General features: G+C 45.9%; 2 protein-coding genes and 1 long non-coding RNA gene across 4 annotated transcripts; 2 read left to right on the plus strand and 1 right to left on the minus strand.

Annotated features, from left to right (window-relative positions):
• Positions 1 to 109: 109 nt before the first annotated feature.
• Positions 110 to 18,373, plus strand: tmem145 (transmembrane protein 145). Of its 2 annotated transcripts, XM_088307367.1 has the most exons (15): positions 111 to 454; positions 4,555 to 4,629; positions 5,424 to 5,501; positions 6,431 to 6,517; positions 7,385 to 7,486; positions 8,360 to 8,444; positions 8,836 to 8,907; positions 9,295 to 9,363; positions 10,964 to 11,044; positions 11,482 to 11,560; positions 12,960 to 13,053; positions 14,639 to 14,811; positions 14,889 to 15,009; positions 15,789 to 15,983; positions 16,574 to 18,373. In XM_088307367.1, exons 1-15 carry the CDS (start codon positions 278 to 280, stop codon positions 16,787 to 16,789), a joined length of 1,704 nt encoding a protein of 567 aa, XP_088163493.1. In that variant the 5' UTR covers positions 111 to 277; the 3' UTR covers positions 16,790 to 18,373. The 2 variants fall into 2 exon arrangements, with proteins under 2 accessions (XP_088163494.1, XP_088163493.1); XM_088307368.1 differs by lacking the exon at positions 5,424 to 5,501 and having other exon boundaries at positions 110 to 454.
• Positions 18,374 to 19,697: 1,324 nt separating this feature from the next.
• Positions 19,698 to 21,763, plus strand: LOC148328403 (uncharacterized). The gene is made up of 2 exons (XR_015845654.1): positions 19,698 to 20,214; positions 20,845 to 21,763. It is a non-coding gene; the product is annotated as an uncharacterized LOC148328403 (long non-coding RNA).
• mrpl17 (mitochondrial ribosomal protein L17) lies at positions 20,691 to 23,255 on the minus strand. Its single transcript, XM_088307378.1, has 3 exons — positions 22,949 to 23,255; positions 21,785 to 21,853; positions 20,691 to 21,056 (listed from the first exon to the last, which is right to left on the minus strand). Exons 1-3 carry the CDS (start codon positions 23,120 to 23,122, stop codon positions 20,805 to 20,807), a joined length of 495 nt encoding a protein of 164 aa, XP_088163504.1. The 5' UTR covers positions 23,123 to 23,255; the 3' UTR covers positions 20,691 to 20,804.
• Between the last annotated feature and the right edge of the window lie 948 nt (positions 23,256 to 24,203).

A 24,203-nucleotide genomic window follows, 5' to 3' on the forward strand; every position in this document is an offset into this window, starting at 1 on the left:
TACGCCCTCTCGTGGCACTGAACGAAACTGGTGGACGTCAGAGAGATCTGATTGGACGACTACTGTTCCTTTTAAAAGGGTCTCCTTCTGCTGGCATTTTCATTCGACATGTGCTGCATTGAAAGGGCGCGCATGCGCACACGCACGCTTCTGTCCATCTTGAGCAGCAGACCGCGTGGACGCGCCCTCCTCTCTTCCTTTCCCCTACCGTGCGCGCTCCCATTCCCGCTCGGAGTGAGCCCCGAGCACAGACGAGCCTCGGCGGGGAGCGACCAAGATGGAGGCGCGGCTCGTAGGGAGACTTCTTCTTCTTTTTCATCTTCTTCTTCTTCTTCTGCGGCGGCGGGAGCGCGCACCGCTGGTCGCGCGGGTCGCGCTGCTCGCGCTGCTCGGCGTCTTGTGCGTGGACGCGGTGCTCGGGAAATACGTCCAAGGCGTCGTGGACACCAAGGAGGTGAGTAAGGCTTTGCTTATTCATTTCATTTATATATTTGATTGATTGACTTGATGACGTCCACGGTGGGCGTGCGCACATTCGGCCGTGCTTCGTCAAAATCTTCGCTTGAGCCGCCATTGCGCAACACTTCGCCTTCACTTGTGGGCTCCGAATCGTCTTCGTTGAGTATTTTTTTTTTTTGTCCTCCGCGGCCGACACCGGTTACAGGTGTGCGTCACGTGACCGGCGCGCCGCAACTCGGCTGTTCGTGCGTCCTTTCGGTGGCTCGTGCTTCGCCGGTCGCAGGTTCGAGATCCGCCGCAGCGAGCGAACAATGCAAATGTCACAGGTGGCAATCTCTGTCGAATGGAATGCGGCGGGGTGAGCAACCGGCCGCCATGTCACATTTGGACTTCTGCAGGTATGGGTTCTATTTGAGCAGAATCGATGCTTTCCCTTTAAGCTGACATTTCCCCCTCAGGAAAAAGGACAATGCTTACTTGGTGTGACTAAAAATGCATTTGAAACACCTTATTCCAATGGCGTCAATGTGTCACTCATTAAATAAATGTTTTATTTAATATCCTCTTCAAACAAAATAACATGACGTGTGATTTAATAAAAAAAGTACCCCAAATGAAAATCTGTGATAGTTACTTCCATTCAACTGGACATCCCTTCCTCACAAGAACAATAACAACAATGTTAATGTAAAAAAAAAACGGCATCCAATAAAAAATGCACGCCACACCTCAAATAGACAATTTAATGTTGAACAAATGTGGCCCCAATTAACACCTGAACTCTTTATATATATATCTATATATATCTATATGTATATATATATGTGTGTATGTATATATATATGTGTAGCTCATAAGTCGCATTTATTTATTTTTATTTTTACACAATATCGTGTTGAAAATGGCTCTCTCACTTTGACGATGCAATTATTATTGTTTTGGAGGTGCGAGGTTTTAACCTGACACTACCTCTCTCTCCAGTAAAAACCTTACCCCAAATTAAATGTTTATTGAATAGATGCCATACCTCGTGTACCGTAGACACACTCGTTAAAATATCTTTTACTCGACCCAACGACAATTCCATCAAGTGGACGCCTTCTTTTTTTCCTCTTAAAAAAATGCGCTCCCCCATTCATTAACGCCTCACACCTGCAAGGCCATAAATGCAAATTGAGGCCGAACTGCAGAGTGCTGCAAAGACTATTTCCAATGTGCCATGTTAATTTTTTTTATGACCCCCAAAAAAAAAACAAAGAAACCTTGCACGAGCCAGCGCATGCGTAAGTGCGCACCCCCCTGCTGGGCCGCAATTCAATTGCAACTCCGAGGCTGACTAAATGAACGAGCAGTTGCCGCACCACCTCGGACCGCGGCGCACCCCCGGCGGGGTACGCTGGGACGAGGCCGTAAAAAGAGTTGAAGACCGACACAAGTATCAATGTCTCGTTTCAAGTGCACTCGAAAGCCCGTTTTCCAATTCAAATAGTTTTTCGTTCCGGCACCGACTTTTGATACCTGCTACCGGTATCGGGTCGATACCGGCCTTATTTAAAGGCATCTGTAAGGTCTTTATTGTGGTTGTTTGCCTCTCGTGGGTGCGTCGGGAACAAACGTCGCTTGACCGGACACGGAAAGAGCCAGCGTTCCTGTGAACGAGTCACATTTGCATTTCGTGAGCCCTCGCATACGCTTTTTCTTCCCAGCCGTCCCTGAATGCGTCCCAAGCCGTACACAACCGAGCTCTGTCGATGCCACGGCGTGTGTGCGTGCGCGCGTGTGTTGCAGGCGTAGTGTATCTGTGCCTAATGAATCATTGAGCGGCGGTGACTTGATGAGCTGATTGCTAATTAATTGTTAATGCGGCGTGGCAGGCCAACGGACGTCCGGAGAGATGAAAGGACAGATTGCCGGAGCGGAAAACGGCAAAACGGCCCGCCGCCGAAAAACAAAATGGTGGCGTGCAGACCATTTGTGGAGTCGAGCAGTCGTCTTCTTATTTTTTTCTGATACTCTCCGATGACAACTGTTTTGATTGAATTAGTGAAAAATAAGTGTCACTTTATTATTACCGCGACTTTATGCTTGAAAAAAATGCAACTTTATTCTTGAAGAAAAAGTAGGCCTGATGGTTTCGTCCGATATCGGCTACCTGACAAAAACGTGAAGTCAATATTTTGAATCGTAGATGCGAACTCCTAATAGAATGTCAATATGATGTGAAATATACATTTAGTAACATTAACGCATGAAGCGTTTGCTTCAGCAACTGGTGGAATTTTTTTTTCTCAAGCTTAGCTCCGAAATGACAACAAAAAATGAAAAGAGTAAGGCCATTTTCTAAAACGCAAGTTCAACTTTTGCAGTTGATCAGTGAAATCAGTTTTTTTGCCAATGATGCGTTTTTTTGTTCTCCGCATCTTCCAACCTAAGTTGCTCTTTCTTCTCGCAATGTGCCAACTTTATTCTCGTACTAACCCACTTTAGAGGTTAAAAATGTCTTCAGCGTCCGACTGTGAAGGCAAAGGGAAGTCAAACCGTTCAAGCGCTCGTAAGCTTGTTGTTCGCCGACAACCACAGTGGCCGAGGCGAAAGACAACGGTGCGAATAAGCGCTCGGCTCCCAAAATACAAAACCGGTGCTCTGCCTTTTTCTGTTGGCCTTCGGCGCTGTCGTCATGGCAACAAGCACCCAATGGCCAGCGACGCCGGCTTCCCTGAGCTCCACCTCCGAACGTCGGGTTGCGGCTCGCCATCCCCTCCTCGGGGCCCCCCGCCGACTCGCTGGCAGACGACTCCTGAATTGCGGCGACGCTTTTGTCCAAGTTGATGTGTGGCGGCGCTCGCCTGCTTTTTAGATCTCGGCTTGTGGATGGCGCCGAGTACGCGGAATGACTGCATAATAGTGCGCGGCCAAATTGGATTCTTTTTTTTTTCTCTCTCCAGCTCGTCATAGCAACCGGCCTTCGGGCCACTTTTTGGAGCTTGCACGAGGCTCAAGTCCAAACATTGTGCGTGCGTGCGCTCATCTCAAACGGATTTTTTTTTCTTGCCCTCAAGTCGACCTTTTCTGTACAACAGGCGATGAAACTTTTTCCAAGATTCCATTTGTTGAACGTAGACTCTTTCCATTTGCCGCCGGTGGAGGAGACGATCCCAACTTTGGCCACCGCAATCACGTAACAATTCTAGAAAGCTCCCCGACCAACAAATCGGGTCAGATTTCTGTCCACTTTCCGTCAGATGTCGCTGCTAATTAGGGCAGAACGATTTGAGGAAAAAAGCAATTTTGGGGGGGGGGGCAGACCGATAATTGCCATTTCGATTGGATTTGTGTTTTTCTTTCGAATGTCCCGTGACATTTTCCAACTTGACAGAAAATGCCATGGTAGCATTAAAAAGAATAAAATCAGACACAAGAGAGGTTTTGTGACGGAGGGCAGCAGTTTTTTTCTCAAGTTTTTAAAAACCTACTTTCTGTCAAGTCTCATTTCAATTCATGCGCGATTGTGCGTATAATTACGTCAATCGCATCTTTGTCCCGCCTTTTATTGTCCATTTCAAAAATGGTGAGATGATAAATATTTCATATGTTTGACATCGAACCACTTTGTCATCCGTTTTCAGTCCGAGAGCGTCTGCTAAATTGCTTTTTTGATGTCTGGATACGGATTTGATTTGAGTTGAGAACATTTGTGTTCACCGCTGCCGGCTTTTCGTCCTCCCGCGTTTTTATTTGGGGTCTTTCTGTATTTCGCTTTAGCGATTAGCACGCATAGCGCCTCTTCGTTCGCCTCCTCGTTTAAAACGCTTCTTGTTTGCGGGCCGGTTTATTTGTCAGCTCGTTACGGCTGCTGTGCACCGACTTGCATAAAGTTCGATTCAAGTCCGTACTGTTGCGGCGCAAGCTAGCTTGGCGCGGAGCATTCACGTAGCGGCCAAAGAAATTCCATCCGGGACTCTGGACAATAGCGCAGTGCTGTTTATTTATTTTTTTTTGTCTCTATGACGATCTTGAAGTTGCGATTTCTGTCTCAAAACGAGCAATCGTTCAGCTCTCGTGCTAATGTGCATTTTGTTTTTGTTGACATCGTAGGACTGGATTTTCCTCACTCGCTTCTGCTTCCTCACCGACTTTGGACGTCTCGACTTTCGCTTCCGTTACCCCAAGGTAAGGTGTGTGTGTGTGTGTGTGTGTGTGTGTGTGCGTGCGCTTCCATGCAGGGGTGCGGCCAGCAATTTTGGCTCCATCATTTCTTGTCAATTGGACTTTATCAGCCGTGGACCGAGAGCCAACAAGCAAACAATGATAATTCTCATAAGAACTGTACGTCGTTGATTCATGAGCAAACTCCGAGCTAGCCAAGTCGCTCCTTGTTACAATAGCAAGAAAGCAAACGGGCTGCTTACTGCGGATTGGCCGCCCCCCACTGCTCAAGGAGCCAATCAGACGGTGCTGCGGGCGGGCCAATCTGCTTCTGCCGGCGGGGCCACCAGCACAGCAGAGCGAGAGAGAAAATATGGCGCGCTGCAGCGAGCCAAAAGAAACCGGCTTTGAAATTCATCGGCCTTGACAGTTTTTGAAGAGCGCGACGAAATGGCCAAGCGACTCTGTCCGTTTTCCGGTCTATAGGTTGTCGTGGAAAGGGGGGTGGTTCCGAAGCGTTTCTTGCTTGCTAGTTTGCGGTATGTTAGTTGCGTGAGTTGGTGAGGTGGTTGTCCAGCTCTTCCTTGCCTCCCTCCTCTTTTGCCGCTCTGCTTCTCCTCTCGATTTAGTCCGTTTGCCTTGCTGGGGGGATTTTGGGGGCACGTTTTGTCATCTCCAGCTGCCGCCTCTTTGAGCCGCGCTCGCCTCGCCTCGCCTCGCCTCGCCTCGCCTCGCCACGCCTCTTTGAGCCTCGCCGCGCCTCGCCTCTTAATGCCTCGCTTCCCCTTTGCCACCCTCCCTTCTGTGTCTCCGTACAGTCTCGCTGCTGTCAGAACATATTGCTCTACTTTGACGATGCGTCTCAGTGGCCGGCCGTGTACAAGAGGCCTGAAAAGGTGAGCCCCTCTGACGCCGCGACGCCATAAAGATTGATGGGGATGGAATCGTCGATTGTTGGAACGGATACGACGGAACGCGAGCCAAAAGTCGTCCGCTTTGTCGCCGTGCGTGCACTTCCTCAGACATTTGCAAGCAAGAGAAAAAAAAAACAAAAACGGATGCACGCAGCCAAAACCAAAGCTAGATGTTAAACAACTTTTGTGCGCGGCGGCAAAATTTCACTGAGCAGGTCGCCGAACGACGACCGCGGCGTCTTCATCAAAAGAGGATGGCGACAATCCGACTTCTCCCAAGTATGCTTGAAGTTTGGACACGAGTTGGAATGGAAACTCTGCGAGGCTGCGCTTTGCTTCTGTATTGTCGTCTTAAAAAACCAACAACAAAAAAACTTTCAAGGTTTTGCTAAGCCTCCAGAGAAAAAAGTCAGAGTGGAAAACATGGCTGGCTGCATGGAATGTTTTTTTCAGAACGGGGAGAAACGTTTGCTTGACTGAGAATACTCGAGAGCGAAAAAAAAAAAAGTTTGTTCACATCCTATCCCATATTTTTTCCTCCGGCAGGACACAATAACACGCAGCACCAATTTCCAATAAAGCCGTTGACATTTTTCATTCTCGCCGCTTATATCATATTGATCAGCGGAGAATGTTTTTTTTCTTTTTCCTTATTTATTTATTTTTCTTCATCATTAATCGCAATGCAACCAATCATCTCGCCGTTCCTCCTTGCCGCTTCTGCTCTGTTGACAGAAGCCGCCGTTTTCTTCACTTTACAAAAACCGCGCTGGCACGCTGCTTCGATAAATGCGTTTTGAATTTGATTTTATACTTGCAATTGTTTTCTTTTCCGTTTGCAAAGTCTATTTGAATATCTAGAAGTGAACGCTGCAGATTTTTGATGCTAACGTCGATGTCATCTGTGTCAGAACTGCTACCAGAAGGAGGCGGTGCTGAGGCCCGAGAACAACCAGGTCATCAACCTCACCACCCGCTACACGTGGTCGGGATGCGCGGTAAGACGCCCGCGCACCTCCGTGCTTTATTACGGGTCGTCAAACGGCGACCGAGAGAGCCGGGCGACAAAGACGACGCAGCGCGACGGGGTCGACGGACGGCATTTTTTAGGAATAAGGTCGAGGCCCGATGGCCGGAGGGCGGGAGACTGACCGGCAAAAAAAGAGTCACTCACGTGCCCGGCCGGCTCCGAGTACGAGTTGATGCGAGGAGCGAGTGCCTCCAAAGGAGGCGAAAGAAAAAATGCCCCAACGGGCCGCAGCGTTGTATGGTTTGAAAGCGAGGAACAAAGTAGCAACTTATAGTCTGCAAAATACGCCCGTCTAGTTCTCAAATCCGTTTCAACGCCTTTCCCGATGGTGTCGAATGTTTTTCCATCCAAAAAAGAAAGAAAATCCCGACGTGACGGTTGGCGTGGTTTTATTTGTCAACTTTCAAAGCACGTTTATGTCTTTTCACTTTTAAGGGACTTGAAAACCGGGAGCGTATTTTAAATTTGTTTTTAATGAATGAATTTCTTTTTTGCTTGATTGGCGTGGAGTGAAAACTCAACTTTAACACACGGCTGACGATAATCTTTGACACGTCTGATATTCAATCCTTTGCTGGTCTTCAATTGCAAGGGAGGCCGAATGCTGAAATCTGCCGTAAGAATGCGTGCGTGCGTGCGTGCTCCCGGCCAATGGCAAGCAATGCCATGGAAAAGTTTGGTTCTCCTCTCCAAAAAGCATTCGTCTTACTTGCTGCGAAATGCCGCGTGACCTCATTGGCATCATCCCACTTGGACCCGTCCGGCGATGAAATGGGCGTACGTGGCGGCGAAACGTCACCGTCGGCATCTGGCTTTCTCTCGCCGTCACCAACAGGTGGAGGGCGACGGCGGCGACGAGTCGCTGAGCTGCGTGGGCGGCCGCAGTTTCCGCTCGGTGAGAGAGAGGTGGTGGTACATCGCGCTCAGCAAATGCGGGGTGAGCGCCCTCTTTGACTTGCCCGCAAACATCCTCTTGTGTTGTCACTGCAGCGCTGCCTTGACTTAGGAGTTCCACACACGTAAGTCAAAACGTGCCTCTCAACGCGTCTGTCCGCATTGAAATTAGTGCAAATGCTTTTCCATCCATTATCGAAGCTGCTTCTCCTCACCTCTTTAAATTTTGGCATCTCTTTTTAATAAAAACAACAACATACGGTCAGAATAATTCGAATGTGAAGAATGACCCGATTTCTGCATCCCAAGCCAAGTTTTTGTGGAGAGCTTTTTTTTGTCGTTGGGATTGAGATTGATCATCTCAGGTCTCCCGTTTCCAAGTGTCGTGATCTTTTTTTTCCGATCCACCCGTTCATCACATCGTCCGCGTGACGCGCGGAAATGGACGGAAAGATCCCGTGATTTATCAAGATGGCCGCCCTTCTCCTGTTCGTATTTGCGATTGTTTCGAGACTTTTGTTAACGCAAAAGTGAGCAGGACTTGAAAGCAAATTCGGACGTCGCAAACGAGCTCTGCCGAGAAGCGGCCCATACGCGACAAAACGGAGGCCGCGAACGCCGATCGCGGCTCGGCCGTTCCCGTGACGCTCGTTGGGATTTGCGGGAAATGGCTTTTTCTCTTGAGGTGACAAATAATATTGTACGGAAAACAAACACTTCCGACTCCAATTGCAAAGACCAGATTGCAAATGTCACTTTCAACCTCAAATGCGAATCCTGATTTGAACGCTTCCTTTGAAGTGAAGTCGGCGAGTTTGTGGCGGACGGCAGCTGAGGTGCGAGCCTTTCCTTCTTCTCCTGGTCTCATTGCGTGTGTGTGTGTGTGTGTGTGTGTGTGTGTGCGTGCACGGCACAGGGCGACGGCCTTCAGCTGGAGTACGAGATGAAGTTGACCAACGGGCAGTCTTTCTGGACGCAGCACTTCTCCGCCGATGAATTTGGTAAGCGTGACGGAAACCATCGCAGCCTTTTTCAACGTTTCGGGCCGCCGATACTTACGGAATCCTCTTGAGGCCCATTCGCAAAACATATTTTGGGGGTGCTTCTGCGTGCCAATATTTTGTCTTGTCGTTTCGTCCGCAAACGAGTGGATTTAGGCGCTCGACGTTGAAGCGGCCGTCGAAGAAAGGACGAGGTTTTTGTTAGCGGTTTGCCGTGGTATCCGTTGAAAGATTTTTTTTCCCCAACTGATCCGTATCGGTAAACTCCCAAAAAAAAATGGAGGTGAGATCCAACCAGGTGAGAGAAGGTGGACGCGAAGAAAGCAAAGTGAGCGAAATGGCAAAGTTTGTTTTGGTGAGTTCAGCGATTTTGTGTTTGTCGTCTCCTCAGGCATCCTGGAGACGGACATCACCTTCCTGCTCATCTTCGGCGCCGTCTTCCTGCTCTCGTGCTACTTTGCCTGTAAGTTCGCTTTTGCAAGCGTCCTCGAAGGCTCCAAAAGCGCCTCGCCGTTTGGCGCCAGCTTATGGGAAGCGGCTCGTCTTCCTTGAAATGTTCACGGCCTCACGGGACGGCGACCTTTGAAGCGCGCGATGATGAGGCGCAGCCAACTGCGACCGTCCCACGTTTAAGCCGTGCAGATGGACGCACATTTTTCCGCCAATTCCAATTCAGGACAAGTCGAGTCAAATTTGAACCGATGGGCTGATTTATTTGAAAAGCAACGTTTGCTTTTACCCGTCCTTCCATTTTCTTCTTTCTTTCATTCTCGGGCTCGTCAAATATTCCCGGCGGCACCGCTTTGTCGCAAAGCCACCTCCCTCACCTTTGATGCTTTTCTTTCTGCAGACAATCTGAAGGGGAGGCAGCTTCTTCACACCACCTACAAAATGTTTATGACGGCCGCAGGTGTGGAGGGTGAGCGCACGCACGCACACGCACGATCTCGCAACGGGAGGCGGTCGAGGTGCGCCGGATGACGACGAGCCCGTCTGCGCGCTCGCAGTCGCTTTCGTCCACGCTCGATCTTATCGGCCCGTATTCGCATCGAAGCGGACGCTATTGAACGTCTCGACCTCCTCTTTTGCTTTCCGCGCACTTCTCCTCTTTTGGAATCGCTTCCCTTGCTCTCTCTGATCCCGTTTACAGACTTGTCTCCTTTTTTTTCCCCTCCGAAATTCTCGTCCATTTTTATTAGAGAGGCGGCAAAAGCATTTCCGCTCGGAACTCGAGTAACGCGCAGGAAGTTTGCTCGTACGGGTCGAGAGCCGGCTCGTCGTCGCCGGTCTCTATTTGATCTCCCGCCATATCAGCAGCGCCGCCGGAATATATGAACCAGTTTAGTTTATTGCGCAAACCTCCCAAAGTGCAACAAGGTGAAAATTTACCAAGAAGAAAAAAAATCCCAAAATACAACAAAAAGTCCAAAATAGATAATTGACTAAAAACATTTACAAAAAGACTGAATGGACTTCAACCGTAAAAAAAAAAAAACTCCCATTTTTTGTATATTATGTAAATGGTTAAATATTTTATTGAATTGTAATACCTTTAAAATATGAGAATTGATTTTTTTTTAAGTAAATGTTTAGTTTTTTTTCAATTAAAAAAAAAAGTATTCGACTCACACAAAGTCGCACAAAAGAGCAACTCAACAGCCTTTTCGAAGGGATCAAATTGGAGTCATGGAAATAAATATAAAAAAAAGTGCAAATGACGCCGAGGCGGTTGCGGTGACTGAGAGAAGTCCGCTAATCAGCGGTGAGCGCGACCGCTTCCGCCTTCTCCGCTTCCTGCAAGTCACGAATGACGGTTGAGATGTGGCCTCGCCGCGACAATTTGAAGTGAAGTCGCTGGACGAAATGCAAAGTTTTTCAGCCGGACGGTCGTCCGCCACCACGTGAACGCGCAGTGGCCACCCACTTGGCGATGGCTTCGGCGACTCTCTTCTTAGTTGCTCCATCCGTGGATGCTTGCCTGGCTTTGACAACGGGGCTGGAGAATTGGCATCAGCCATCAAATGTTGTTTTAAACTGGACATGCCGCCATGGAAAATGACTTTGCTCTTATCAATGACACCATTCGGTAATTTAAGGAAAAAAACAAACTTGCTGTTCCGAATTTTTACCACTCGCCATGATGCTTTTAGTTCTATAAAGTGGCGAAAACTCCGCACAGCAAACACATGCAGGCGTGTCCTAAATTTCACGTGCTTGATGTTTTTTTTCCTGTCTCGCAAGCGTCATCGGACTGACTACATTGTTTATGAAACCAAGATGAGTCTTAATCGCTGGTTAAAAAAATTGACGGCGTTAAAAGGGGGTTGGATTAATCCCATTAATAACGCGTTTTTCTGACGCCGCTAATATATGTGGATATAAATATAAATAAAAGCAGCTCGTCATCTGAACAGAAAAATGGAGAGCGACTTGGTCTTGGTCATTGGCAGAAGACGAAAAGCGCATTTTGACGCAGCACGGAGTCCAAAAGAAATCTTTGTATCTTTTTCCCTCCGCAGTGCTCAGCCTGCTCTTCCACTGCGTCTACTGGGGCCTCTACGCTCGCGATGGCGTCGGCAACGGCGGCCTGAAAATATTTGGTGAGTTCTGTGTTTCGGGCTGCCTGTCGGATTCAAAATGCAGCCAAGAAGAAGATACGAGCCTCTCCCAAAGTAGCGAAGCCTCTCCCGGGCGCCTCGGAACTACATTTGGACAAAAAGTTCATGTGGTCCCTTTGAAAGTTTCTCCTTTTTTGCCTTTAACGTGCGTTATTCATTCTTGGTCCGTCTCGTTCCTGCTTTGTCAAATGTTAAACGTGCAAACGTTCTTCCCATTAAATTGCACCAATTGTTGCGGCCGCCCGAATACAAAATGGGCCAAGAAAGTGCCAAGTTCTGAGGGAACCTTCTTGCAGGTAGAAATGCTCAAATAATAATGAGAGTGTGTGTGTGTGTGTGTGTGTGCGCATGACTGGTCCCCCCCCCCAATTGTTGTTTCCACTTTATTCCACTCATGTCTCCTCTTTGTGTCTCTCCAGGGAAATTCCTCTTCTCACTCAGTTTTCTGGTGTTCCTGCTCATGCTCATCTTGCTGGGCAAAGGGTTCACCGTCACCAGGTGGGGCGGCCTCGTCATTTTGTGTGCGTGCCCAATAAAAGCCATATCTCGATACATGGCCGTTCATTTTCTGGATTGTTCATTTGAAAGATTTATAAATGACAAACGGATTCTAACCACATGGGTCTGCTTGCTTCAAGTTGGACTCAAGAATCCTGATTCTGAGCTGAAGTCAATCAGTACTCCTTCAAATAATTACTTGAGTCGGTATTCGATACTCAAGTACTGAGTAACTGGTGAGCACCCCGACCACCCAAAACGTACAAATAAAAGCAGCGAGCGGAATGTAGCTCACCATAGCGGCGTCGGAGAACCCAACCAACTGAAGTCAAAAGTTGCATCGACTCATTGGTTGCCATTGACGTGTGTCGACGTCCGAGATCCATTTGAGCTGTGACGAGTACAACGAATGAGTCGGGAGTCATTGTCAATGTTGAGCATTCCTACCGACCTCGGATGCCAACCGCGCTCCGCAATCTTCACTTCTCGGACGGGCGAATCTCTTCGCATCTAGACGGCTGTGAGCGATGCTCCCTCCAAGCTGCGCGCGTGAGCGATTGCGCACGGCTCTCGCCCTCTCGGCGCTCATGGCGTTTCGACGCGCGTTCCTCCATTTCCGCCGCACTTCAATGGACGCTTCCCACTTTGCTTCCAATTTCGCGACCGCGACTGAGGACGCGCACTCACTCGTTCCACTATCGTTTGAAGCACGCGCACGCTCACCACAGACGTGCCGCTGCTGACCACACACGGGCAGCTCGATTCAGGAAGTCCAAATATGGGCGTGGCTTACAAGCCCCTTAAATGAGGCCGTTTCGCGTGATTCAGACGTCGGGTGACTTTGAATTATTTTGTCTTTCATTCAATGGCTTGATTGGACTTATTTTATGTCCGGTTTAACGTGGGATCATATTGAACCGGATTCTATTCAGACTTGCTTGAAATGTTGTTTTTTAAGTAGGGCTGATTCGATGACAAATCTCTCTCTATTCAATGATCTGTTCTATTTTCATGTGTGGACGCTGTGAATGTTTTTGTCACATTCTACGTCATATTGCAAGTGTGGTACTGGTTTGAGAATGTGTGATATTGCAAGCGATGCTCACAAAGTTTGTCTGAACGCTCAGACAAGCTTGGGAGAGAAGAGGGAACGCTGGCTGGGAGCATTTCTATAAAGTGACGCTGCTCGCAATGATGCTTGACCGAGTTCAAACGTGAGCTCAGCGGTCCTGCGATGTGCTTGAATTGCTGCTTTGCCCGTAAATCGCGATGTAGTTTTTATGCCGCCTTCTATTCAACCTGAGCAATGGCTGAACTTTGACACTTGTGTGTGTGTGTGTCACGCGGTCCTCACCATGCAACAAGTACATGAAGGTGTGTGTGTGTGTGTCCACGTCAGGGCAAGGATCAGCCACAGCGGTTCCGTGAAGCTGAGCATCTACATGACCGTCTACACCCTCACCTACGTCGTTCTCTTCATCTACGAGGCGGAGGTACGCACGTGCGCTGCCGTTGCCATCCACATCGCACCTGACGCTCGCGTGTCATCCCACACGCGTTCCGATTCGTCAGTGAACAATTACACAGGCGCTTGCGTGAATGATCCCACGCGTGCGATCGCACTTTGAAATGACCTCGTCGGCACAAAAGAATCCCTCCTGGCGGCGGGCCAGACAATTTCCTTCTCTTTTAACTTTGGAGTTGCCGTCACAATATTTCCTCCCAAGTTTGGGCCTTCCCATCACGTCGACTTTGAAATCACTCATTAAACGTTTACATCAAGCTTCGTTTAGTTATTACAAAAGTGTATAAATCTTGTTTTTTTAATCTTTTTTTGGGGGGGTTTTAATTAATATTTTTCTTCTCTGTTTTATGGAGTCATTTTTTTCAGTTTTTTTTTCTGTTTAAATATTGTTTTTCAGTTTTTATGAGCGTTTCTTTCTATTTTTCAAAGCCTTTTTTTTTCCTATTTTTGAGTCGTTTTTGTTTGTTTTTCTGACTATTTTTTTCTCCCTGTTATTGTAAATTACACGTTTTTTTCCTTTATGTTCCTTGACTGAAACCACGAAGGAAAAATTCAGCACTTCCGGACTTTGGAGTTTATTTGTCCCCCGGGAAGGCTCGTAACTCAAGACGCTTGTATCTCAAATCATCTCTCCGCATTTGAGCAAACGGAAATGCCATCGAATGTTTTGAATAAGTATTTAATTCAAAAATAGTTGGAACATCCTTAAATGGAATGCAAATGTGTGTTTGTTTTTTTTTGCACGATAATTCCATTGTTGACATTGTACTCTTCAGGTGTGCGCTCAAAATGCCGACGTGCGCCATGCATAAAGAAATTTCACAACTGCGCGGCTCAGTAAACTGCGTTGTTATTTTTGCCGGAGGATAAAGAATGCATGCCTGTGAGTATTGCCTGATTCTCCCTTGCTAAAGAGTTACGCCGATCATACGTTTGCGTTTTTAGTGAATAATTTGCTTTGCTCAGATCCACAACGTGTCACGGTTTTTGTTTTGCGTTGAAACTTTGATTGGACGTGACAATAAGCGGCACGAATCAAGCACGCCGCCTCCCTCTTTTTTTCCGAAATGGCTCACGATGTGCTGCTTGTTGCAAGTTGACCGCAACAAAACAATCCGAGCTGGAATGGATGAATGGCGTTTCAACGGGGAAAATGGACTTTCTGTGCAAGTAAATTGAGTTTCACGAAACAAATCAAAGTCCGAAGTCAAGGGAGCAGCCGGTGTTGTTTTTTTTCCCCTTCAAGCATCCATTTTGGTATCATCGTTTTCCGACATCAAGCGACGTTACGCTTCATCGCCGGAGTAGAAAACATGAAACGGACATGTCGGGGTGATCGTTTTTGACGCATTAACCGAGCGAGGCGCAAATCCAGTTTGGTGACGGTCGGACTCGAGCGTTCTCTCTCTTGGCGACCAAGCTTTGTGTGTGTCGGAAACATTTTCATGGGCACGAGTAACGACGCGGACGCGGATTTCGGCGCCAATTGATTTTTTTTTTTTTTTCCCAGCATTGATTGAAGCGTTTTCGAGTGTCCCCAAATGTGTTTTCAGTTCTTCGATCCCGGCGAGGTTCTGTACGCCTACGACAGCCCGGCGGGCTACGGGCTGATGGGCCTGCAGCTTTTGGCCTACGTGTGGTTCTGCTACGCCGTGCTGGTCTCACTCAAGCACTACCCCGAGAAGCAGCCCTTCTACGTGCCCTTCTTCACAACCTACACGCTATGGCGAGTCCTCGGCCGGCTCGCTCATCTTTGCTTTCGATTATTCATGCCTTTTAAGTATTTTTTTGGGGTGCGTGCAGGTTCTTCGCCGTGCCCGTGATGGCGCTCATCGCCAACTTTGGCATCCCGCGTTGGGCTCGGGAGAAGATCGTCAACGGCATTCAGCTCGGCATCCACCTCTACGCCCACATCGTCTTCCTGGTTTGTCGCCGTCAAGCGCGGATCAAGAAGCGCTTCCGCTCACATCCACGTCTGCATGTCGAATGAAAGGCTCTCGCCGATGTCATCCCGTTGGTTAATGAGGACGCGGACATGAAAGAGTTGCCTGCGTAGCCCGTCGCAACAAATAAGCAAAACACAGCTGCTATTGTAATCGGACTCAAGTGTCGACTATTTTTAAACGAGGCTTTTATTTAAAAAAAAAAAAAAAAAAAAAGTTCCTCACTCAAGTAGACGTGACGCTTTCCTCCTCGTCCTCATTGGTTCGGGCGTGGCGGGTTCTAATAATTCACCGCTTAGCCCATTTGAACTGTGTTGCTCATGAAAACAGCAGCACCTACAAATTTGTCTCAAGTGTGAACAATTAGAAAGCAAAATACTTTGTTTCCGTCCCTCCCAACACGTAGTAAGGAAATATCCTGTTCACCCACAGACATCGAAAGTCATTTGAACGCTCTTGCTAAACAAAACAGCAGCAACTAGCGGAACCGCTCAGACAAGTGCAGGAAAACGCGTTGGTCCGCAAAAATAAATACTTGTCATCAGGATAACCTTGATGTGTAACTCGTTACTTTGTGGACATGTTTGAATGCCGTTGCTAACCAAAACGGCAGCAGCGGCCAAAACCAAAGCGTTGGAAACGCCAGTTTTGCTTGACACAACGTTTGTTCGTGCTGTCGCGCCGCCCCAGAAGAAGAAATTGTTGATATGAATTCAATGAGACAAGTTGGCTCCTCTATTTCTCTCTTTTGTCTTCCCAGGTGATAACGCGACCGTCGGCGGCCAACAAGAATTTCCCGTACCACGTGCGCACGTCTCAGATCGGGATCCTGCTGTCCAGTCCCAAAGGCGGCGAGGGCGAGGGCGGCGAGAGTTTCCCGCACCACGCTTACGGCAACAGCTCCTTTCTGGGAGACTCGCAGCCCAACTTCACCGAACTCTTCTCCATCCAGTCGGTGAGTCGCAGCGACAAACCTCAACGCAATTCACTTCTCATCCAGTTCTCTTTTGTGGCAAATGGCAACCGTTCCCCTCCAACCTCCTTTCGCTAATTGTTCAAAATGTTTTCTTAAGGCCGGATGGGTGCCGAGATCGCGGCCGCAGGGCGGAGGACTGACCGGCAAAAAAGGCTCAGATGCCCAGCTCTGCTACCTTTCTTAAAAAAAAATTAAAAAGGCCTTTTTCTTTCTTTTTTTTTCTAATTAATGACCGGTTTAAAGGGGAAGTCAACCCAAAACCATTTTTTTGCAATATTTCGCTCGTAGAAAAAAGTGACAAGTGAAGGCTGCAGACAACATGTTATTGTTCACAACCTTTTTTTGGCTCCACTCCGCCTTTGAGTGAGCACTTGAGCCTTTTTTGCCGGTCAGCCGCCGCCATCTGGGAACCCTTCCAGCCTCGACCCTCTGGCCTTATTCCTAGAAATTGACGGCCTCCGACCATGACCCCAATAGGTTGTTGTCCTCCCGAACTTTGTTTACGCTTGTAAAATGCCGACTTGGTCGTGACGGCTGGTTTTGTTCCCGCAACCGTTTTTGACCGGCAGGATCCCGTCAAGACGGTGGAAGAGACGGTGCCACGAAAAGGTCCCGGCGTGCCGAGGAACGGCGAGCAGAAGATCATCACCACCTCGGTCGCCGTCGACAACCTGACGTCCATTTTGCCGGCGCGCTCGCCCCCTCCCTCCATGCGGCTCCCGTCTTTCACCGAATATTTCAGCATGCAGGGCGGCGGAGGAGATGGCTTTGGATCAAAGGCGTGAAAACGGGACGACGGAGTGACTGGAAATTGAAGACGTTGTGGAAGGAGCACATGTTCCGAGAGCAGCAATAAATATTTGACCAGTTAAAAGACCCGCGAGAAATAGAAGGGACAAATCTTTTCTTTTTCTTGGGGATTGTAACTAGCTTGACAGCAGAGCTCCCCACTTGCTCTCATTTTGATTTTCCGCATCATTTCAATTCCACCCTCGACCGTCACATTTGAATCATTTTGAAAAAAAAACATATATAAGATAATGTAAGATTTTTTAAAATTTTTTTTATATATTCTTTCATTTGCTCAGACAACTGAGGTTCTCTTTTTTTTTTTTTAACCTCCATTGTTTGAACAAATGGAGCAAAAAAAAATAAATCAACTAATTTGTATGGTTGTCGCCTTCACCACAGCTGCTTTGTCAACATTAGTCATGTGCTGTAAATGTTAAATGTCTCTTCTGATATTTGTCAAAACAAAAAAAATACGCATGTTTATGTTGTATATCCCATCCATGAAGCTGTTCTCGATATTCAGTTTTCGCTTCTGGCGTGTATCAAACGTTCACTTTGAGTCTAAAAAGTAGCAAAATGTGTCAAAACGTTGCCGTACGCCACATTTGATTCCGGGAAAGTGACGTCTACTCGTATGGTGACTATTTCAGCTCAAACTGTCACGACTTATGTCAAATCACGACTTTCTTCAAATTGTACAATTTAATTCTTGGAAACTTATCACTTCACTTACGTAATATGACAACTTCTCGTATATTGATTTATTTTTTTCTAATTCATAAAATATCTTATCTGGGAGTATTTTTTGCTTCTATGGCTCTATGTCCAAATAATCAGTCGGTAAAACGTCAAAGCTCAAAGCTAGCCAAATAACATTTCTCGTCCTGCTAATTAGCTATCAGATTGTCATTTTTTGCACACAAGTGTCCACTAATTCCTTATGGAAAGATGGATAAGATAACGGAGCAAACTTCAACTTGAATCTTTTTTTTTTTCTGCTTCTGCTTAGAATATTTCAATTCTGTGGACAGCCTCGGTGGCTAATGCTAGCAAGACAAGTCAGTGAGCGCAATTAAATTATTCTTGAGTCGAATTTAGAAAAAAAAAAAAAACATTTTTTTAAAAATTAAAAAAAAAAAAAAAGAAAAAAACATTTTAACGTGTATAGCCTTGAAGATGTCATGTGAAGTGTTTAAATTTTTTATTTTTTTAATGGGTGTTTGAATGTATTTTGCATGTCATGGCTAGCTTTCTCTAAAAGGCGCAACCTTTTGCACCCGAGTGTTCAAACTGTACCAACATTTGAATTTAACGTCAAAGTATTCGACACCTACGACAGTGTGTCAAAAAGCAACAAGTGCACATTTGTTGGCTCGTGTGTCCTGCATGGAGCACTTTAATGTTCCTGCTCTTGTTTACTTGCGATCATGTCATCTTGCTCCTTGGTTGTTACCACAGCTCGACACCTGCGCAAGTGTACATGTGGAAATATGACCCCGTTGTGGTGTCAATTGCAGCTTCTCTTGTTTAAAAAAAAAAAGTGAAAAGAAAGAAGTGGGGTGGTGAGAAAATTGAAACGTTAACATCATCAATTCTGGTTATTGTCGAGCTCCAAACGCGTCCAAGTACAACTTTTGAGTTTTTAATACAATTTGTGGTGTTAATGTTTTATTCTTGTAAAAGTTGTGACATTTTGTCATGCAATTTCCACAAGACACTAAGCCTCCAAATAAGAGCAAATCGTACTTACCCAGTTGACGTTTAATGTGAAATGGACACAAAAAAGAATTTAACAACACCACAATGTTCAAGCAAACCATATCCTTTGGTTTGACAAAACCCTGCTCGCTTAATGCTAACATAATCATGTAAAACGTGATTGGCGGGCGGGCTAACCGAAATGAGCAGACGTTAGAGGAATTGTAAACCTTCCAACTGCTACTTGACACACGCGGAGCCGCAACACATAAACGGAGCCCAGTTCAAACCTCACAGGCATCTGCTTTGCAGCATTTTGCAGCTTGGCTCCGCGTGTAACTGTACGGAGAACACGAGCTCCATTGCCTTTTTATTGTTATGTTATCACGCGTCTCGCTTTTAATTCAGTGTGAGTTGAGCAATACTTGAATGAATTGTTGTATTACAATGTGTATTTAAAACACAGGCGGAGAGTTGTGTTCGGGGATCCTTTTTTTTTTTTTTTTTTTTTTGCGGTGCAATAGCTTACAGCACCTGGTATTCCCAGGCGGTCTCCCATCCAAGTACTAACCAGGCCCGACCCTGCTTAGCTTCCGAGATCGGTGTTCGGGGATCCTTCTGTGGCCTGCGCGCCTGCTGATGACGTCACGCTTTTAAACACGTATTTCTCAAATACATTTCCTTGCCTCTTTTTTTACCCCCGATTGTTCTATTTACCTATTTTGATTCGCTAATTGGAAAAAATCAAATATAAAAAAACTGCATTACTGTCACATTGGCGAGGGCGCTCTTACGTCACTTCCGCCTATCCCCCAAGAAGCCGCTGCTGCAACTGTGATGGGTGGGACGTAAAAAAACAACAACAACAAAACACAGAGGTGGAACGTTTAAGTTTCTCCTGCCGAACTTGCAACAATGGCGTGGTTCACTTGTATGAATATAATGTCTGTATATAGTGTGAAATATTTCTTGATAAAACATGTCCATGTTTTCCCTCCGACGCTTAACCAATCTGATTTGACGTCGATTGGCACGGCACGCAAGACACCGAAGGATGATCCTCGCTCAAGTAGCAGTAAATGTACTTTATTTTTATGTTTTAATTTTTATTATTACTTAGTAACTCAGAACATACAAACACAAATGACAGGGGAGAGGCAAAGAAATATATTCCAAAAATATATTAACGCGTGATGTCATCAGCAGGCGCGCAGGCCACTGAACGACGCCAACACATCGAGCCACCCAACCACATCGGGGCGGATGATGAATTATTTACGCATGAGATAAGAGCAAAGCCTTTTTTTTTTTTCTTTAAGCTCCCCCGGTTAAGAGCACATGACACTGAAGGAAGCACCGTTTATGTAGGAGCCACTTAGTGTTTTGCGATGCATGCTTTGTGTGTTGTGCGCACTCCACTTTCACAGTGATTGATGGTCTCACAGGGACGGGGGAGTGGTCTTTCTTATAGTAGGTGCACACACCTGTGTGTAATGACTGTTTTGTTTGGATCGTGTGGTGGGGTGAGCACGGGGAAGAAACCTTTTCCTGAGCGTAAAAATCGGCGTAAAACATCGTCAAAATCATCAAGGAAAGCAACGGTGAGCGCGCATGTGTAATGGTCGGACTTGTGAGTGAAATAAACGTCGAACGTCGGCCAACTCGTGTTGCGGAGAGCGAGCTGATCAGTCCAAGAGAGCGACCTTGAATGGCAAATGAAGTAAGTGCCTGTCATTTTCCTACGCGATGGATGCGCCTCTAGAAACAACAGTCAAGATAGCGATGATGTAATAGTTGGGATGCGCGTCCTCAATGTTTCAACTCCCTTAGCCTGCCGTGGCCTCATTTCAGTTGGACGCCACAACAGATCAAATGCATGTTAATGGTGTCACATATACTGTAGATATGGTAGCCTCTTTGCGAAAATAAAACATGTTTTTACTACAAGTCTCGTGTTTTTTTTTTGCATTATTTATCGCTGGCTGGAAGGGACAGAAAAGAGCAAATGTAATATTACGTTTCCTTTTTTTCAGACGTTTGCACCCCCCCCAAAAAAAAACTTTCACGTCAGTTCTGGCGCCATCTCGAGTCCAAATGAAGTAACTGCACTTGTTTTGTTTGCTCACGTCACTTTTTATGTTCCTTGATAGCCGCAACACCGGATGAGTTTTTTACAATAGAGTTGTGGAACACGTGTCTGTTTTATTTATTTAATAATGAAAGAAACATCGGCTGGCCAACAAGACTCAACCAAGAAAAAAAAACTATGTTGCAATATTTGTGAGTACGGTAGCACAAGAGTCCTTTGCTTCACGACCTGGGTAACGAGTTGGCCTTGTCCTCCCGGTAGGCGGCGAGCAGCTGGTTGACCAGGGTGAGTGGGTTTTGTTTCCTGACCGGGTAGAGCGGCGGGAAAGGGTTGCCTTTGTATTCCAGCACAGCCATCTTGGCCCGGTCCAGGTTCTGCCGGTTGGGCACGCGGGCCGTGCGTGTGTAGCCCTCCGACTGGCGCTCGAAGCGCGGGGCCAGCACCTTGAACAGCTTCGGGACCAGGTCCTTCTCCTGCCGTGGGCCAAATGTCGGGAAAGGACATTGAGTTGAACTTGTTCCGTCACCAAGCTTGGAACTCAATTTAAAACAACATAAAAAAGAGACGGTACTATGTTGTCGCATCTGTCCAGTAAAATACGATTGGGTACGTATCTCGATCCGTGGAGTGCGATATTCAGTGGAACGGTGCGATTCCATTCAATGGGGTTCGATTTCAGTTTTGGAGGGTACGATGCAACGAGCTTTTTGTCATTTTACAGATTGAATAAACTTGCCTGTACTGTAAATGGACCATTTCCTCCAAAGAGATGATCAATTAAAATTCCTTAATCTATATTCATTACGTTTCCAGTGGGGGAAGATTTATTTGATATTTGAGTAAACTGAGTTGCTATCTTAGTCAGTGATCTAATTCAAGGTACCACTGTTTTTATTTATATATTTATTCTTTTTATACATTTTTGGCTGACTAATGTAAATGTTTGTGTTTCCTGTTGCAAAATGTCCCGTTTGTAAAAATGTGTATATTAACACAATCTTTGAAAAATGCACATTTTTAATGCTGCAAAATATTTTCAGTTTGGAAGCACATACCTCGGGTCAAAAAGTTTCCAACATGTGGTCAAATCTCTGCTTTTGGAGCATCATGTCATAAATTAAAAAAAAAAATGTCCTGACAAATTAAGTGGAATTGATGAATAAAAGTAGTACAAAAACAAGTTAGAGATGTGTACTTGTACCGTCAACCAAAAAGTTGCCATCTTCATCGCCTTCTCGTCAGCGTCACCTTTTTTTGCGTAGTCGATCAGCTGCGACAAACAACACGCACGTGAATCATTACACACACTACATAATTAAAAATGTAGTTCACGTTTAAAATGTATGGTCATTTGGTCATTTTTAATTGCATATTTTACTGTGAATGTTCATGTATTTACTCTTTATTGACATACACTTTAAAATTTCACTGCATACATTTCTTATTTATGGATGTACAGTATTAGTTTGATTTCTAATTAAATCCATCCATATTTAAACCTAAAAAAAAAACATTCTATAGAAGTCAACTTAAACTTGTAATCGTTTCTCATCCATTCCGTAGTTATGTTTACTTGTATACAAATATCAAGTTTTAAAAAACTTATCAACGCACTTGTAATCCAGATTTCTGAAAAGAAATTCCATTTCTTTTTATTTTAATCATGTGTACGTACAAAAAACTGGGGGAAAAAAGTGTTTTTCACTGTAAACCGGGTTAGCCCTGCCAATTACGCAGCCGCACAGGGCCCCGACTTCACCAAAGGCTCCCGATCTGGCAACCCATTGCCGACACTTCCTAAAACTAACGCGCACGCGCGATGTGCGCTCCATTTATGGCAACCCAATGAATGACGCTCCATCTGACTTTGCGATCATTAGTCAGCGAGACAACGTGTAAATGTGTGTAAACAAGGGCACCAACAAAATCTCAAAGAGACTGATCGGGTGTAGAAAAGCAAAAAAAGAAAAGATGAAGAAAAATCTCCAGGTAGAGGCGGATGATTTGGGGGTCTTGCGTTTAAATTGAGAATAGCGATTTAGGTTGTTTACGTTGTCGTGTGACCACGCAGGGACCGTGCGCGCACTCGCTGCCCCTGCATCGTCACACGACGGAACTTTGTTTATTTGAACAGATATTTTAGAAGAAAAAAGGGCTGAAACTGTGTCCGTGCAATTTAAGTGCGATTACGTATCACGTACTAGTTGCCCTTGTGAACTAGTAGCTGGTTGTCAAGACTAGCGAGTGAAAAGTGTGCAAGTACTCTACGAGCGGACTGGATACCTACTTTTGAGACCGGCAACTAGTTTTTTTTTTTCTTCTTTTTTGGACGGGCTACCTTTTTTTTCTCCCGCTGCCTGGTTACCTTGTCGGCGTAGAAGCGGACTTCATCGGCGCGGGCGGCGGTGGTCTCGATGCGCTCGTGTCGCACCAGTCCGGTCAAGATGTTTCGCAACATGTCCAAGCGCGATTTGGGCCCGAGCCCCATTCGGCGGGCCACCCGGCCATGGGAGATGAACGCCCGCAGCGTCACGCGCATCTTAGCCGCTCACCTCCGAGCAAGACAAAAGACTCTTTAGGAAGGAAACGTTTAAAACGAGCGCAAGCGTCAAATTGATGGCGGAGTTGACGTGACATTGACGGCGCATCGACTAAAGCTGTCCGGGTTGGGGACAAAGGTAGACATGAAAGGTTCCGCCTGGAAATTCTTGATTTTCTTCACGTTATACAATACAATACAACTTTATTTTTATAGCGCATTTCACAACAGCTGGAGCTGAAACGAAGCGCCTTTTCCATATGATATTATTATAAATTAGCAGGAAATGAAAACACAAATCATATATACAGTAGATACCAGAAGAACAGCAATAATGCAAACAAATCTTTGGGCGCGTCAATAAATATTATATCGTCTAAATCCGACCATCTACCTGATCCATCTATTTTTAACCACTTAGAATGATTAAAAACGAGTAAAAAATATACATATACCTGCATGTGAGAGTAAAGTCGGAAACTTGAAGCGGAAAAGATGAATATTTTCATTACTATGGGACCTTTTCTTTATTTATGTGCATTTATCACAATTATGCGTATGAAAAGCAGTTGAATTGAAAAAAATATACATATATTTTTTTATTTTTTTCAAAATAGTATTTCTAGCCTCTGTTACAGTCGAATGAGATTTATGTAGAAAACATGGTTGAGGTTTTGAACAAGTGTTGAGGTGTCAAATTAGAATTTCAAGGTCAGCGTTAAAATTTTCTGTTCGAATGTGGTTTGTGCGTGTCTTCACCTGGTGGAAACCCAAATGTGAGGATAAGCCCCTTGCTCGCGTCCTTGTTTTCTTCTCTTTTGACTTACGTGCCCATCGTCATCCATTCATTCTTCCATTCCTTCCCTACTTGATTCCTTTCATTCGATCACATTTCCTTCCTTTCTTCATCCGTCTTTTGATACATGTTTGTTTCCTTCCTTCCATTATCTCTCCTTCTTTGTGTCCTTACTGTCTTCCTTCTTTTTCTTTCCTTTTCTCCCATCTTTTGTCTCCTTTGGCACACGCTTGCTTCAATTCTTCAATGCCTCTTTTCCTTCCTCCTTTCATGCAAGTACAGCAT

Source organism: Idiotropiscis lumnitzeri, chromosome 10 (assembly GCF_059441095.1).
Source record: "Idiotropiscis lumnitzeri isolate Australia: NSW breed Sydney's pygmy pipehorse chromosome 10, RoL_Ilum_1.0, whole genome shotgun sequence".
Classification (NCBI taxonomy): Eukaryota; Metazoa; Chordata; class Actinopteri; order Syngnathiformes; family Syngnathidae; genus Idiotropiscis; species Idiotropiscis lumnitzeri.